The 13253-nt window shown below is 61.7% G+C and overlaps 1 protein-coding gene across 1 annotated transcript in view; it reads right to left on the bottom strand.

Annotated features, from left to right (window-relative positions):
- Positions 1-13253, bottom strand: part of TTBK1 (tau tubulin kinase 1) — a 35521-nt gene that overhangs the window by 17145 nt on the left and 5123 nt on the right. Inside the window, exons 3-12 of the mRNA XM_023764132.1 lie at positions 13157-13230; positions 12797-12937; positions 11999-12103; positions 11529-11594; positions 10751-10843; positions 10542-10667; positions 9241-9395; positions 7916-8147; positions 7525-7703; positions 4314-4875 (exon numbers count right to left, since the gene is read on the bottom strand). Coding sequence (XP_023619900.1) covers positions 4314-4875; positions 7525-7703; positions 7916-8147; positions 9241-9395; positions 10542-10667; positions 10751-10843; positions 11529-11594; positions 11999-12103; positions 12797-12937; positions 13157-13230 — 1733 coding nt within the window. The remainder of the gene's footprint in view (positions 1-4313; positions 4876-7524; positions 7704-7915; positions 8148-9240; positions 9396-10541; positions 10668-10750; positions 10844-11528; positions 11595-11998; positions 12104-12796; positions 12938-13156; positions 13231-13253) is intronic.

The following is a 13253-nucleotide window of genomic DNA, read 5'->3' as shown; positions in this document are numbered from 1 at the left end:
TTTGGTCCGCTGCCGGGGGTTCACTCCAGCATGCTCCTGCCCTTCCGGCCAGTGCCACCTGCGACTGTCTCCATCCGCAGCTGGAGCATCCCCGCTGGGAGACCCTCCCGTTTGCCAGGCAGTCTCCTTGTTCCTGGCAAAGAAGAGCTCTCTGTGCCTCCCGGGCCCTTGATCATGAACCTCAGAACCTCAGGTCTACACGCTGCACCCCACCCACCCACCCCACCCCTCTTGACTGCGAGCTCTGAAAGCCACATTGTTTGCCTTCGTCCCTTGGCCCCTGTGAACTGCCTGGCACTTGGCAAGGCAATGTCCTCGTGGAGCCAGCAAATGTCCATGGGCTCCGGGCATGCTGACTGCTGTGTTATCAGCCAGAGACGACCTGGCAAACATCCGCCCCCAAATCACACGCTGACCGACCCCCAAATCACACGCTGACCGACACTCTCCCCTCTGCCCTCGCTTTCCCAGCCACTTCCAATTCGCACCTTGAATTCCCAGCGAAGAACCCAGGTGTGTGTAAGGAAAAGCAGCGAAAGTATCATGGCACGCACACCAGCCACTCCTGGGGGCCTGGTCTAAACGTGTGCCAGGCCCACAGTATCCGCGTCCCTGCTCCTCACGGGGGCAGGCGACAGAGTTACAGGTGCCTATATCTTTAAGGACTGCTGCTATGAGGAGACTGCGCAGACAAGCTAGGTCTGGGAGGGAGGGATTCCTTGCGCAGAGTGTCTATAGAGCAGTGGTTCTCAACCTTCCTCATGCCGAGACCCTTTAATACAGCTCCTCATGTGGTGGTGACCCCCAACCATAAAATTATTTTCGTTGCTACTTCATAACTGTAATTTTGCTACTGTTATGAATTGTAATGTAAATCTCTGATATGCAAGATGTATTTTCATTGTTACAAATTGAACATAATTAAAGCATAGTGATTAATCACAAAAGCAATATGTAATTATATAAGTGTTTTCCGATGGTCTTAGGCGACCCCTGTGAAAGGGTCATTCAACCCCCAAAGGGGTCGCGACCCACAGGCTGAGAACCGCTGCTATAGAGACTTCCTGCCTGCCCTAAGCATTCAACCTAGTTGGGGGTGGGGGGAGGGAGGGAGTACCACCAACTGTAATTCCAGCTGCAGCCAGGTGTGGGAGCCCCCACAAAGTCAAGCTCAGGACTCTCTACAGACAAAAAAAAAAAAAAAAAGGAAAAATATGCCCGTCCATTTTCCCTCTTTCCATCCCCTTGACCAAGGAAGGTCTCAGCTTCACCCTGAACTGAAATACTTGGTTAACCATGCCACGCCCTGTGGGCACACCTGCTGTTATGGCCCAGCCAGTGCGTGCAAAACACACACACACACACACACACACACACACATACACACACATACACACACATACACACACACATACACACACATAGACACACACACACACACACACCAGTCTGACTCTCTGACCCCACCCGAGCCATCTGCTCTCTCAGGCCTGTGCTTGCTCCTCTCCTAAACACACAGGCCTCACACTGAGTGGCCGAGAGCAGGACCTTGGAGCCAGCTGCCTGGATTCAGATCCCGGCTCTGCCACTTACCAGCTGGTGACCCTGGGCTAACGACAGCTCCTCCGAGCCTCCTTGCCTTACTTTTCCGTGGGGGCTGCCCGTTCGCCGTATTGCTGTGGGGAATACACATGCACAGTGGGGAAGTGCTGAGAGCAGCGACAGCCACTGTTATTGCCATTGGAACTGTCACTGTGAGTGTCAGTCGCCTTCCAGGCTTCTGTGGTTCTCTACACACTCGCAGATCCACTCCCGACCTCACACGGGCGCGCTGCTGTGCCCCCACGCACATGTGCACACGATGGACACACTGTCGCACCCCAGAGCTGAGCCGACACAGAAATGCACACGCACATGTGCAGAATGCTGACCAACCTCTCTTCTGTCAGGAAACCAAGGCCTGCAGTCACCCAACACCCCTCTAGACACATAAGCCATCGCTCACGGGACGAGCAGAAACGGAGCCCAAGACTGGCTGGCTGACTGCACAGCAGGCCTGGACCTGCTCCCGCAAACCTCCCTCCTCACCCCCCTGGCCAGAGTTCCCCAGTGGGAGGATGACTCCCAGGACACGCGTGGGAGTCTGAAGTGAGAAGAGCCTCCCAGACAGCTGACTCTGAGGCCAACTGGCACACAGTCGCCAGGAAGGGACTGGCCGAGCCCAGGCCCAGCATCCAGGCCTCCTGACTAATTCTGGGCTTTCTCTCTGCCCCAGACTGGCTCCTCCCTAGACTTCGTGCTTCCTGTGGGCACAACCTATTGTGCATATGACCTCTGATGCCTCGGGTACCCGGCCTAGAGTAGATGCCCAGGAGGTGTGGAATGAACAAACGAATGAGCGAATAAGTGAATAAGTGAGAGGGCAGTGACGGAGTCCCAAACAGATCTTGCTCCTACTGCTTCCCCAGTGCTGGTCCCAGGGGACGATGCTCAGGGCAGCAGCACAGTCGTGCTGGACACACTGCCCCGGTCGAGCCTCCCACACGGGCTAAGACCTCTCTGGGTGGGGGCTCACGGAACCCTCTTTTTGAGCCCCCAGTTCTCCAGAGTCCCGGGCAAGGCCAGGTGCACACTCCTCTGGACCTTGACTCAGAGTCCCCTCTGCTAGACACAGGGATGGGGCTGAATACAGCCCTGCCTGCCCTTCTTCAGGGCGCCGCATGCTCCGGGGCCGGGCCTCCGGATCTGAGCACGAAGCAGAACTGGCCCTGGCCCCGCACGGTCCCATCTCCGGGTGCACGTCTCCAATGTGGCACAATAAAGGGATAAGGTGACCGAGTGAACCGCGGCACAGCCCCTGAGCCCCGGCACCCCCTCCGGGGCTCTCCCAGCCTCTGAGAGAACACGGGCCCCGCTCGGCACCCGGTAAGAGTTGGCGCCACTTTCTGGATCAGACAGAGGTCAGCTCTTCCCCACACAGAGAAGCCAGGCCCGGCCAGTGGCCTTCGGCTGCGCATCCTCAGCCGGCCATTCGCGATTTGGCCACCCCCACCCCTGTCCTTCCAGCCTTGTCCCTCAGTCCTCCCATACGAGAAGGTGCCGCTGCAGCCTAACCGGGTCCTCCCAGGGCCCCCAACATGCCCGCCCCTGTGCCCAGTCCAGGGTCCCTCCTGCCCTGGCTCGGTTCCCCCCTAACACTGTCTGTTCCTCCTGGCTCTCAGGGCTCACCTCCCGCATGGAGCCCGCCCCAAGCACAGAAACCTCCCTGCCCTCCCTGCTGCCCTCACCCCCTCAGCCACCCCTTCCCTGGTCTCCAGGACTCCTCTCTCGGGCGCTCCTCCCAGCTTTGGCCCCTCTTAGTCCTTCTCCAAACCCCTTCCCTCTCAGACCCCCACACCTGGCCCCCTGCTGGGCTGAGTGTTTCCTGGCTCTGCCCTCAGCCTTGGTTCTCCCCACCCCACTCAGGGTCTTGGGTGACATCACCCACTTCTGTGGCTTCCATGACTCCCAAATCCTGTCTCCAGCTGAAATCTCTCCTGAGCTCTGAGGCCTCCATGTGGACAGCCCACAGAACCACAAGGTCCCTGTGTCCAAATCTCAGTCCATGTTCCCTTCAAACCATTCCGTGACGGCACCGCCGTCCAGCCAGAATGCCGGGCATCAGCCGAGACCCCCTCCAGCCTGTCACAGCCCAACACCTCTTGGCTACGTCCACCTGACCCACACCCAGAGCTCCCACCCGGGTCCGAGCCACCAGGGCGCTCCCCTGCTGGTGCCTGCACGTGGCCTTTCTGCTGTGAGTTCTGTGGCCTCCGACCCACCTTCCACACAGCAGCCAGAGGGCTCATTCAGAAGGCCCAATGTATCCTGTCACACCCCTGTCTAAAAGACGCCGGTGGCTTACCCAGCTTTCGGATCGAGCTCCAACCCCTTAGCTTAGCCCCAAGGCCCTCCAGGACAGGGCCCAGGGCCCGCCTCGCAGCCTCCCTGTTACAACATGCAACCAGCACAGAGCTTTCTGATGGCCTCCTCTGGGCCTTGGCACATGCTGGCCACTTGGCCTGGGAGGCCTTTCTCCTGCTCTGTCACCTGGTGACTCAGCCCATAACGCAAGACTCAACTCAGAACTTGGAGGGCACTTCCTCTCGGAAGCCCCGTCTGCCCCCCACGCAGAATGTCACACCCTGGAACCTGTCTGCCTGCATCAACGCATGAACTGTTGACGGCTGGTCGGGAGAGCCCTTGCACTCTGGCTCTCCTGCCAAGACTGTGGGTGTCCAGGGGAGGGGTGTGGGGTGCAAACCCAACCTTACCTGCCTCTGAGGGCCAGTGGGATCCGACTCTCTCCGTCGAGGGCGGGGTCCGGAGTGCAAGGGTGAGTGGGAAGGGCTGCCGGGCGTGGGGGGCTGCGAGGTCTCTGACCGCCCATCGGCCTGGCTCAGCTGGGGTGGCGGGAACTGGCACGGTGTCTGTCGCAGGTCCTCCTCGGCCAGCGTCTGCATGCAGCGTCCCCGGGGCCGGGCGCTGGGCTCTGGCCCTGGCCGCCGCCGCTCCTCGCCCTCCTCGGGCAGCGGCCGCAGCTCCTCCGGCTCCTCGTCCGTGGTGCCCGATGTGCTGGGCTCGGCCCCCGGTGGGAAGTCCTTGAGCTCTGTCTCCTTGTCAATGATGACCCACTCCTTGCTGTCGAAGTCCTCCTCCTCGGCCAGCGGCACCGAGCGGAAGGCGTTGCTCAGGGCCTCCTGTTCCACGGAGGCTGACACGTCCATGCGGCCGCTGGCCTGCCGGTCGGCCTGGCCCGTGTCCACTGACAGCATCTGGGCCGGCTGCGAGGAGCAGGCCTGGCGCGAGGGCGAGCCGGGCAGATCCATTCGTGACCTGCAAAGCCAGCCGGGTGGGGCTCAGTGCCGGCCTCTCTGGAGCCCCCAGGGCTCCACACAGGTGGCAGGGTGGCCCGCGACGTCTGGACCCTCCTGACCACGGCACCTCTCCCACCCTGGGAGCGGCCCCGTCACCTCCTGGGTTGTCACCCTCTGCCCTCACTCCCAGTAAAGCTCCCATTCATTCACTCATGCATTCGTTCGACATGCTTACTGTGTTCCAGGAATGTAGCGTACAGGAACTAAAGCCCGCTTCCTGTGCTCAGGCATGCTCTCCCAGACACCCCAGGAACCTTCATCTTCCTAAGCCAGCTTTCCGGCTGCCTGTCCAGTGCTCACACCCACCAGGCGCTCCCTCCTGCTGCATCCCGGGCCGACGCCTGGCCCTTGGGTTTGCAGATGGTTTTTCTAGCCTCTTCTACTCCCACCCTGCAGCCCTGCCTGGCGGGTTTCACCACCTCTAACAACTCCAGGGGCTCCCAGCCCCGAGGAAAAGTCCACATTCCTTAGTGTGGCGCCAAGGCCCTCGACCGCCAGACTCAGGCCCCGTTTTCCATTCCTCTGCCAGACCCACCTCAGGTTCACACGCTTTCCCCAAATGGCCCACACGCTCATGCCTCTGTGCCTTTGCGCATGCTGTTCCCTCCACAAGGCCTGTCCTTCCACCCTGTGCTGTCCATCCCGGCTCAGATGTCACCGGTTTGGAGCCTCTCCATCCTCCTTGGTGGATAGTTGCCCTCCCGGTGCTCCCTGTGCTCCCTGTGCCCCCTCTCAGCACAGAGCCCGGTGCTCCCTGTGCCCCCTCTCAGCACAGAGCCCGGTGCTCCCTGTGCCCCCTCTCAGCACAGAGCCCGGTGCTCCTTGTGCCCCCTCTCAGCACAGAGCCCGGTGCTCCCTGTGCCCCCTCTCAGCACAGAGCCCGGTGCTCCCTGTGCCCCCTCTCAGCACAGAGCCCGTGTTTACGTACCTGCCTCCCAGGGGCTGTGAGCTCTGCCAGGCAGGGACGGGCCCGTCTGACTGCTCACACTGGGGCACGGACCTGCCTTGGGACAGCCCTCACTGTTACCTTAGAGCCTAAGGCTTAGACTGTGCTGAGACCCTCACATTACTTCCCGAGGTTGTCATCCAGGGGTGCACGGCCCCAGCGTGGGGGACTCCTGGCTGACAGTGAGTGAAGGACAGGCCACTACAAAAGGAAGAACAGTCCCCTCCCAAATGCCAACTGGGGAGGCTTGGCCCTGGGCGGGGAGGCTTGGCCCTCGGCCTGCGGGCAAGGGGCTGGCTCATCCTCCCCCACATCGGCAGGGAGGGGAGGGGGAGGGGTGCAGGTCGCAGCCCCCTGTGGGCTTTCCCAACATACTGCTGCCGGCCGACGTAGGACCTGCCCACTCTGACTGTACACACTATTTTTATGGATTTGCTAATAAATCCATTTTGTTAGAATAAAAACACCCTGAGGGAGCCGCCCAGGGCCTGACACTGAGAGTCCCATGTAGATGGCTGCTGTCCTTCCTTCCCTGAGACACTTTGTTTCCAGGGACACAGAGGAGAGGGGGTGCCCAAGGAAGAGGGGGCTGAAGAGCAGGGGTGAGGAGGGGCGTGGGAACTGAGGGGGGACAGGGGAACCCCAATCCCATCTGCTTCAGACTTTCCCCTGCTCCCCAGTACCCCGGGGCCCACCCAAACCTTCTGCCCTGCCTATGAGATCCTGAAAACTCGCTTCCGGAGAAACCTCTCCTCACCCCTCTCCTTGCCCACCGTCCTGAAACAGGCTCACTCTTGCCCACCATTGGCTCTGCAGGGCTGCCCGCCTCTCTGCTCCATCATGTCCCTTCCAAACCGCCCTCCCTCCTTCCTCCCTGTTCTGGAACTCTCCAGGCTACCCTGGTGAAAATGAGGCCAGCGAGTGAACGTGAGTGTGAGTGTGTGTGAGCGTGTGAGTGTGAGCGTGTGTGAGTGTGTGAGTGTGAGTGTGTGTGAGCGTGAGTGTGAGAATGTGAGCATGAGCATGAGTGTGAGAATGTGAGTGTGAGAATGTGACTGTGAGCGTGTGTGAGTGTGAGTGTGTGTGAGCGTGAGCGTGAGCGTGAGACTGCCGGCTCCCTGAAGACGTCCGCATCAGCCCTCTGTCCTGGCGTCAGCACGGGGACTGGGACGGAGCTCCCTGTCGGGTCTCCGCACCGCAGAGGAGCGCGGTGCCCAGCCCAGAGGTGGGGTGTGGTTTGGGGCAGAATCCGGAGGAGGGGCCGCGCACTGGGTGTGGGAAGGCCCTCTCTCCGGAGCTGGGCCTGGGGTAGACACCCCTTCCTGGAGCAGAGAAGGCCTCGGCTCTGCTGGGGGGTGAGGTCCTACCCGGCCCGGGCCCCGGAGGGCGGGACAGCGCTCCTCCGCCCGCCGGACCCGCGGGCCCTGCTGGCCGTCACCACCTCGGCTCCTCTGAGCTCCAACCGCCAGCGCTGGGCCCGGCACGGACTGGGTCCGGCTGAAGACCAGGTACAAGCCTCTCTGCACTCTGAGCCCCCGCCCTCCCGCCCCGCAACCCCCCCAACCCTCACCCCCGCCTCTGCCTGAACCTGACCTTTCCTCCAGCCCAGCGCTGGGGCGGAGGGAGCCAGTGCCCTGGACCCTCCCCAGGTCCCAGACCCACCTCCTCTCGTGTAGCTCCGCCCGCCCGTCCGCAGTGGAGAGCCTCTCCGACTCTGGGCTGTTGACCCTCCGGTAGCGCAGAGACCGCACGGGGGTTGTCGGTGAGTCTGGAGGGGCTCGCACCGGAGAGCTGGGGACCCCCACCCCTCGGTTCTGCTCCTCTTCCGCCACGCAGGGGGTCTGCAGGAGAGGGGAGTCCGTGAGCGGGGCTGACAAGGCGGCTGCGGGGCAGGTGGTTTCTCGGGGTGAAGGAGACAGGGAGGGGGAGCCCCAGGGTGCAGTGATCCTGAGATGGGGGGGGGCATGCCTGTGGTGGGGAGAGGGCCTCAGAGGACGGGGAGGGGCCCGCGGGCTGAGAAGGTCGCCATGCCCTGCCCCCTGGCTGCAGTTACTTTGCCGATGTTGATCCGGAGTTTGTTCCTGTTGACATCTGTCTCCTCCCAGACTTCAGCTTCGGGGCCCCCGGGGTGGGGGGCGAGAAGGGGGCCGGGGCCCAGCCCCTCGGGGAGCCGCCCAGGCAGGATTGGGGGTGCGTTCTCCTGGTCGCTCAGGTGCTCGCCCTGCAGCACGTCCTCCGTGTTCTCCCGGAGCAGGTCTCCAGGCACCGGCGTCACGTTGACCACCCTGGAGAGGCCAGGAGGGGTGATGGGCAAGGCTGGCATGGGTGCCCTCTCCTGCCAGCACTGGCCCTGGAGATCACTGCCAGATGGGCATGGGCATGGGCACCGGGGAGGCCCCCGCAGGGGTGAGGGTAGCCCTCGGCCCGTCACCACCCCGGCTCACAAAACCTCTGAGGCCAGAGGGTTGTGAGATGGGGCTGTCCGGACGGGCACAACCACCTCGCTCTGTTTAAGAGATCCCGCCCGGCCGGCCTGGCTCAGTGGTTGAGCGTCAACCTGTGAACCAGGAGGTCACGGTTCGATTCCTGGTCAGGGCACATGCCCGGGTTGCAGGCTCAATCCCCAGTGTGGGGCATGCAGGAGGCAGCTGATCAATGATTCTCTTTCATCATTGATGTTTCTATCTCGCTCTCCCTCTCTCCCTTCATCTCTGAAATCAGTAAAAATATATAAAAAGAGAGAAAAACCCAGCTGCTTCCCAGGCAGGCCCAGCCGGATTCCCACTGCGTTCGCTGCTTGGCTTGCTTTAGTCCAGGAGTGGGTCTAAAGAGAAGGATCACTGTGAAGTCATCTGAGCGACGTCTTTATAGATCTGAGCACCATAACGTGCTGACAAGTCCTGCGGAGTCCCCTTCCCACAGGTGTGCCCGGAGCCTTGCCTGCCTCTCCCTGGGGGTGGGGGGACATGGCCACCTTCTCCTTGTGCTTGTCACAGGTGCTGACATGGCTCCCCACCATTACAAATACCCTCAACTCCACTGGGAGCCTCAGGGTTTACCTCTGCACCCCGGGGGGCGGGGCGGGCCTCCGACATGTTCCCGGAGTGAACACCCGTGAGCGGGAGAAATGACACTGTGGGCTCCGCAGTCTCACTGGGGCTTCCTGGTCCCCCCTGAGGTCAGCAGCCCCAAATGAGGCCCTAACGCTGCACCCGACTGAGGGTGCAGATGTGGCAGAACTTCCTGGGACTTGAACCCCGCTGTTGAGCACCAAGAATAGGAGAGGCGGCCAGGTGTGCCCAGGTGGGAAGAGGAGAGAGCAGGCAGCTCTGGGCAGAGGCCATACGGCCCCCCAGCCATCGCCCCTCCCAGACTCACCCGAACATGGCTGCCGTCTGCCGCGTGTTCTGCTGGGGCGGGGTGGAGGTGCTCGTGGACAGGAGCGCGTCCGTGCCAGCCTTCTCCCAGTCGAAGGCCTCGTTCTCCGCGATGCCCCTCTCCTTCATGCTGTTCTCAAACACCGACATGATCAGCTGCAGGGGCGGGGGTGGCGGGAGGACAGAGAGGTGACCCTGGGCTCCCGGGAGGAGGGCAGTTGCGGGATTGCAGTGGGGAGAGAGGGGCCTTCCAGGGCAGGGAGGGCCAAGAGGAGGCATTGGAAGGAGAAGGGCACATTGATTTTTGAGTGAAAACATGCACACAATATGCAGATCAGCATGCAAATTATCATCTTGGTTTAAGCCCCCTGAGACCTGCCCCCTGTGACCGCTCCAGACTCCTCAGCTATTTCCAGCATCTCAGCAGAAGCCACAGCAGCTCCAAACCACTGTAGTTCCCCAACCCACCACCTGGGGTCAGGGGTGTGCACGGGCAGCTTCCTGCTGCAATGCCTCCCGCCCGCCTCTCCTCTCGGAGGCCTTCCTGGGTCCCCCACCACACAGCTCCCTTGGTTGGGCACAGTGCATGGGCTCCACCTTCACACCCACCTGCCAACTCTACACTGTAGCCGCCAGCACAGGGCCCAGCACAGGGTGTGCTCTCAGCCGTTAGGTCTGGGGGACCCCATGAGGCTGAGCTAAGAACTGGGTGCGGGGAAGCAAGGGGGGGACAGTATGGCCTCCTACTGCCCAAGTGTGGCATCTCTGCCAGCAACCAGGGCTCTGTGCTCAGCTGTTTTCCCCACTCTCTGATCAGGGTCATGGGTCCTACAGGGGCGTGGGGTGGCGCCTTGGAAAGAGCACTGGACTTGAAGTCCGATGTGCCTGAGGCCAGCCCTGCTCCTACCCAGGCTACCAGGCCTCAGTTTCCCCATCTGTGACATGGGCACAGTCACCCCACTTGGACTCCTGCAGAGATTTGGTGTAAAGTGCTTGAAAGCACTTGGCTTAATTGTTGAATGCTGAAACAGTGACATAAGGAACACACAATGATCACCAAAGCCTTGTTTTGAAACTTAAATAAATGCACAAAAAGCACGGAAAACAGGGTAAGCTCTTGATAAATCTTAGCTATGCCTACTGTTCATGAGAGTGCAAAACAGTTTCGTGCAGTTGGAGGACCAGGGGGAGACGGTCAGGGCCACGCCGGCAGGGGCGCGGGCCTCCGCAGGAGGGTGCTGCTGGCCACGGTCGCCCACAGAGAGGTGTCCGGGGACGCAGGCGGGTGGCAGGCTCCCCCACCTGGTAATCGGGCTTGGTGAAGTAGTCGAGGCTGGCGATGTGGTCCAGGAACAGGTGGAACTCAGAGGGCATGTGCTTCAGCAGCATCCGGTGCTCATACTTCTCCTTGATCATCCCTACCTGCTCCTGGAGGCGAGAGGCACAGGGAGATGGAGCCCCGGCTGCCCCACCCCCACCCGCCGCCTCAGACCCAGCTGCGCAGGCCTCACCTTGTCCTTGATCTTCCTCCAGGGCAGCTGCCCCACCGCAAACTCCACCAACATGTAGAAGAGGGACCACAGGTCATCGTGGCGGCCCATCTCCTGGGGGTGGAGAGATGGGGGGGCGTTACCCACAGCCCTCAGGTCCTTCCCTGGGAGCAGGAGGCTGACCCTCCACTGAGGCACTTCAGTCAAGGAGGCCTGACACCCAGGCGTCTATGGGCACAACTGAGGTCTCCCTGAAGCCATGGCTCTCTCCCCGATCGGCCAGCCCACAGAGAATCACAGTCAAAACTTCTGTGTGTGCTGTCTGGCTAGGGTGGTTCAGTGGTTGAGTGTCGACCCATGAACCAGGAGGTCACGGTTCAATTCCTGGTCCAGGTTTCACATGCCCAGGTTTCGGGCTTGATCCCCAGTGGGGGGCGTGCAGGAGGCAGCCGATCGATGATTCTCTCTCATCATGGATGTTTCTATCTCTCTCTCCCTCTCCCTTCCTCTCTGAAATCAATAAAAACATATCTGTTTTTTAAAAACTTCTATATGCTTTCTCACCCCACAGAGATGTGTGTTGGGAACGGAGAGGAGAGGAGCCCCACAAACAAGGAAGAAGGGAAAGTCGCAGGCAGAACCTTCCTCCAATTGGGGTCGCTGGGATGGCAGCCTCCAGCCCCGGCCCCACCCTTCTCTCCGCACCTGCAGAGCTGCCCACCCCACCCTCTCCCCCAGCAGCACACTCTGCCCCTGACCTTACTGCCCGACGCCCCTCAGGCCTGGCTCTGCCACTCACCCGGTTCTTGTGGGCGTTGACCGAGGCGTACCGAACAGTCCCCCGAAACCCGGCCACGTTCCGAGGCTGCAGAGGAGAGAACACCACCAGGACCCTCACCTGCTGCCCCGACCTTGGCCCTGCCCAGCCCTGCTCACCACGCCCACCTCTGCCTACACGAACCGTGACTGCCTCCCCAGGCATCCCCCTCCCGTCACCTTGGCCTGGTCAGGAGCAAACCTGACACTCCAACCTCAGTCCTAAACCTGCCTCCTGCCCGTGTCCATCCTTGACCAGAGGGGGCAGACAGATCACAGAGTGTGGGTGTGGCAGCCATCCAGAGCCCAGGCTGAGGGAGCGAGGGGATGGCCAGGTGTGGACCCAGAGTGGGGAGCTGCTGGTACCCAACACCAGCCGGGCCTGGTCAGGCGGCGACAGGGAAGCCGGGTGAGGTCCCCAGGAGGCCAGGACGGCTGTGAGGCGGTACTCACGGGCCGAACGTCCCCCGTGGTGTTGGTGTACTGCCGGGCCAGCCCGAAGTCCAGCATGTAGCACTTCCTGTAGGTGGACGGCAGCCGGCCCATGGCGAAGTTCGACTGCAGGAAGACAGCAGTGTGAGCTGGGCTCCGCCCCTGCCTGGCTCACCTCATGGGGCTCCGGGAAACAGGGTGGGGGACCCTCGGCCCACCTACCCTCACACAAGAGTAAAGCGCCAGCCTGCAGCCGGCACAGCACCTCATCTGAGGGGCCGGGGGGATCCTCCCCGTTTTAGAGATGGGAAAATGAAGGCCGAGGAGCTTAGGGGCCACTGATGGCTGAGCTGACAGCTGAAACAAGGTCTGCCTGCCTCTAAATCCTTGGGGCTCCCCAGTAGGACAGGGAGGCTTAGTCTAACTAAGGAGTAGGGCACCTACAGTGCTCTTGCTCTGTGACCTTGGGCCGTTCAACCACCCTTTCCGAGCCCCCGCTTTCACCCCTTAAGAATGACACTTTTCTCAGCCAAGAGCCAAGATGTCACAAACTTAGCTACTTGGAGTTCTTGACAAAGGCCCAGCCCTGGTCCCCGTCCCTCAATGCCCCCGTGCTTCCCCGCGCTTCACCTTTCTAGTTCAAGGACTTTTCAGGTCGGGGGCGAAGGAAAGGGAGAGTACAGGAGAGGGCACGGGCATGGCCCAGGATGGACAGGGCTGTGTGCTCCTGCGAGGCAGGTAAGAGGCAGAGGTGGGGCTTGGGATGGAGGAGAAGCCAGGGGCCCCGAGAGGGAGGGTGTGGGGCAGGGCAGCCCTCACCGGCTTGATGTCTCGGTGCAGGAAGCCCACGGAGTGGATGGCCTCGATGGACTCCAGGATCTGCTTGCCCAGCCGCAGCGTGGTGCTCAGCGTGAAGGTGCCTCGCGGCTGGCTGCGGCGCAGGTCCGCCAGGTTCCGGCCCTGGGGGCGGGGGGGGGGCAGCCTTGCTCAGCGGCCACCTCACACACCACCACTGTGCCACCCACCATCACTGGGCACTCTGCCAAGCCTCGCTCCCCAGGCTGTGCCCACTCCCCCTTCTCCCGGGGCCGCAGTCTCCCTTCCCCACTGCCCCCACAGGAGTGGCAGCCCACGCCCCTGGGTGACTGGAGGGAGGATGCGTGGGCCACGCGGACTCACCTGGAGCTGCATCACCACGTAGTTAAACTTCTCGTTCCGGCCGCAGCCAATGAACCGGCACACGTGGTCTTTCCCTGAGGACACAGACAGGCGGCTC

This window comes from Myotis lucifugus, unplaced genomic scaffold, assembly GCF_000147115.1.
Source record: "Myotis lucifugus unplaced genomic scaffold, Myoluc2.0 scaffold_318, whole genome shotgun sequence".
NCBI classification, from domain to species: Eukaryota; Metazoa; Chordata; class Mammalia; order Chiroptera; family Vespertilionidae; genus Myotis; species Myotis lucifugus.
Note: the sequence above shows the minus strand (reverse complement) of the source record. Positions and strands in the feature narration are given on the sequence as shown.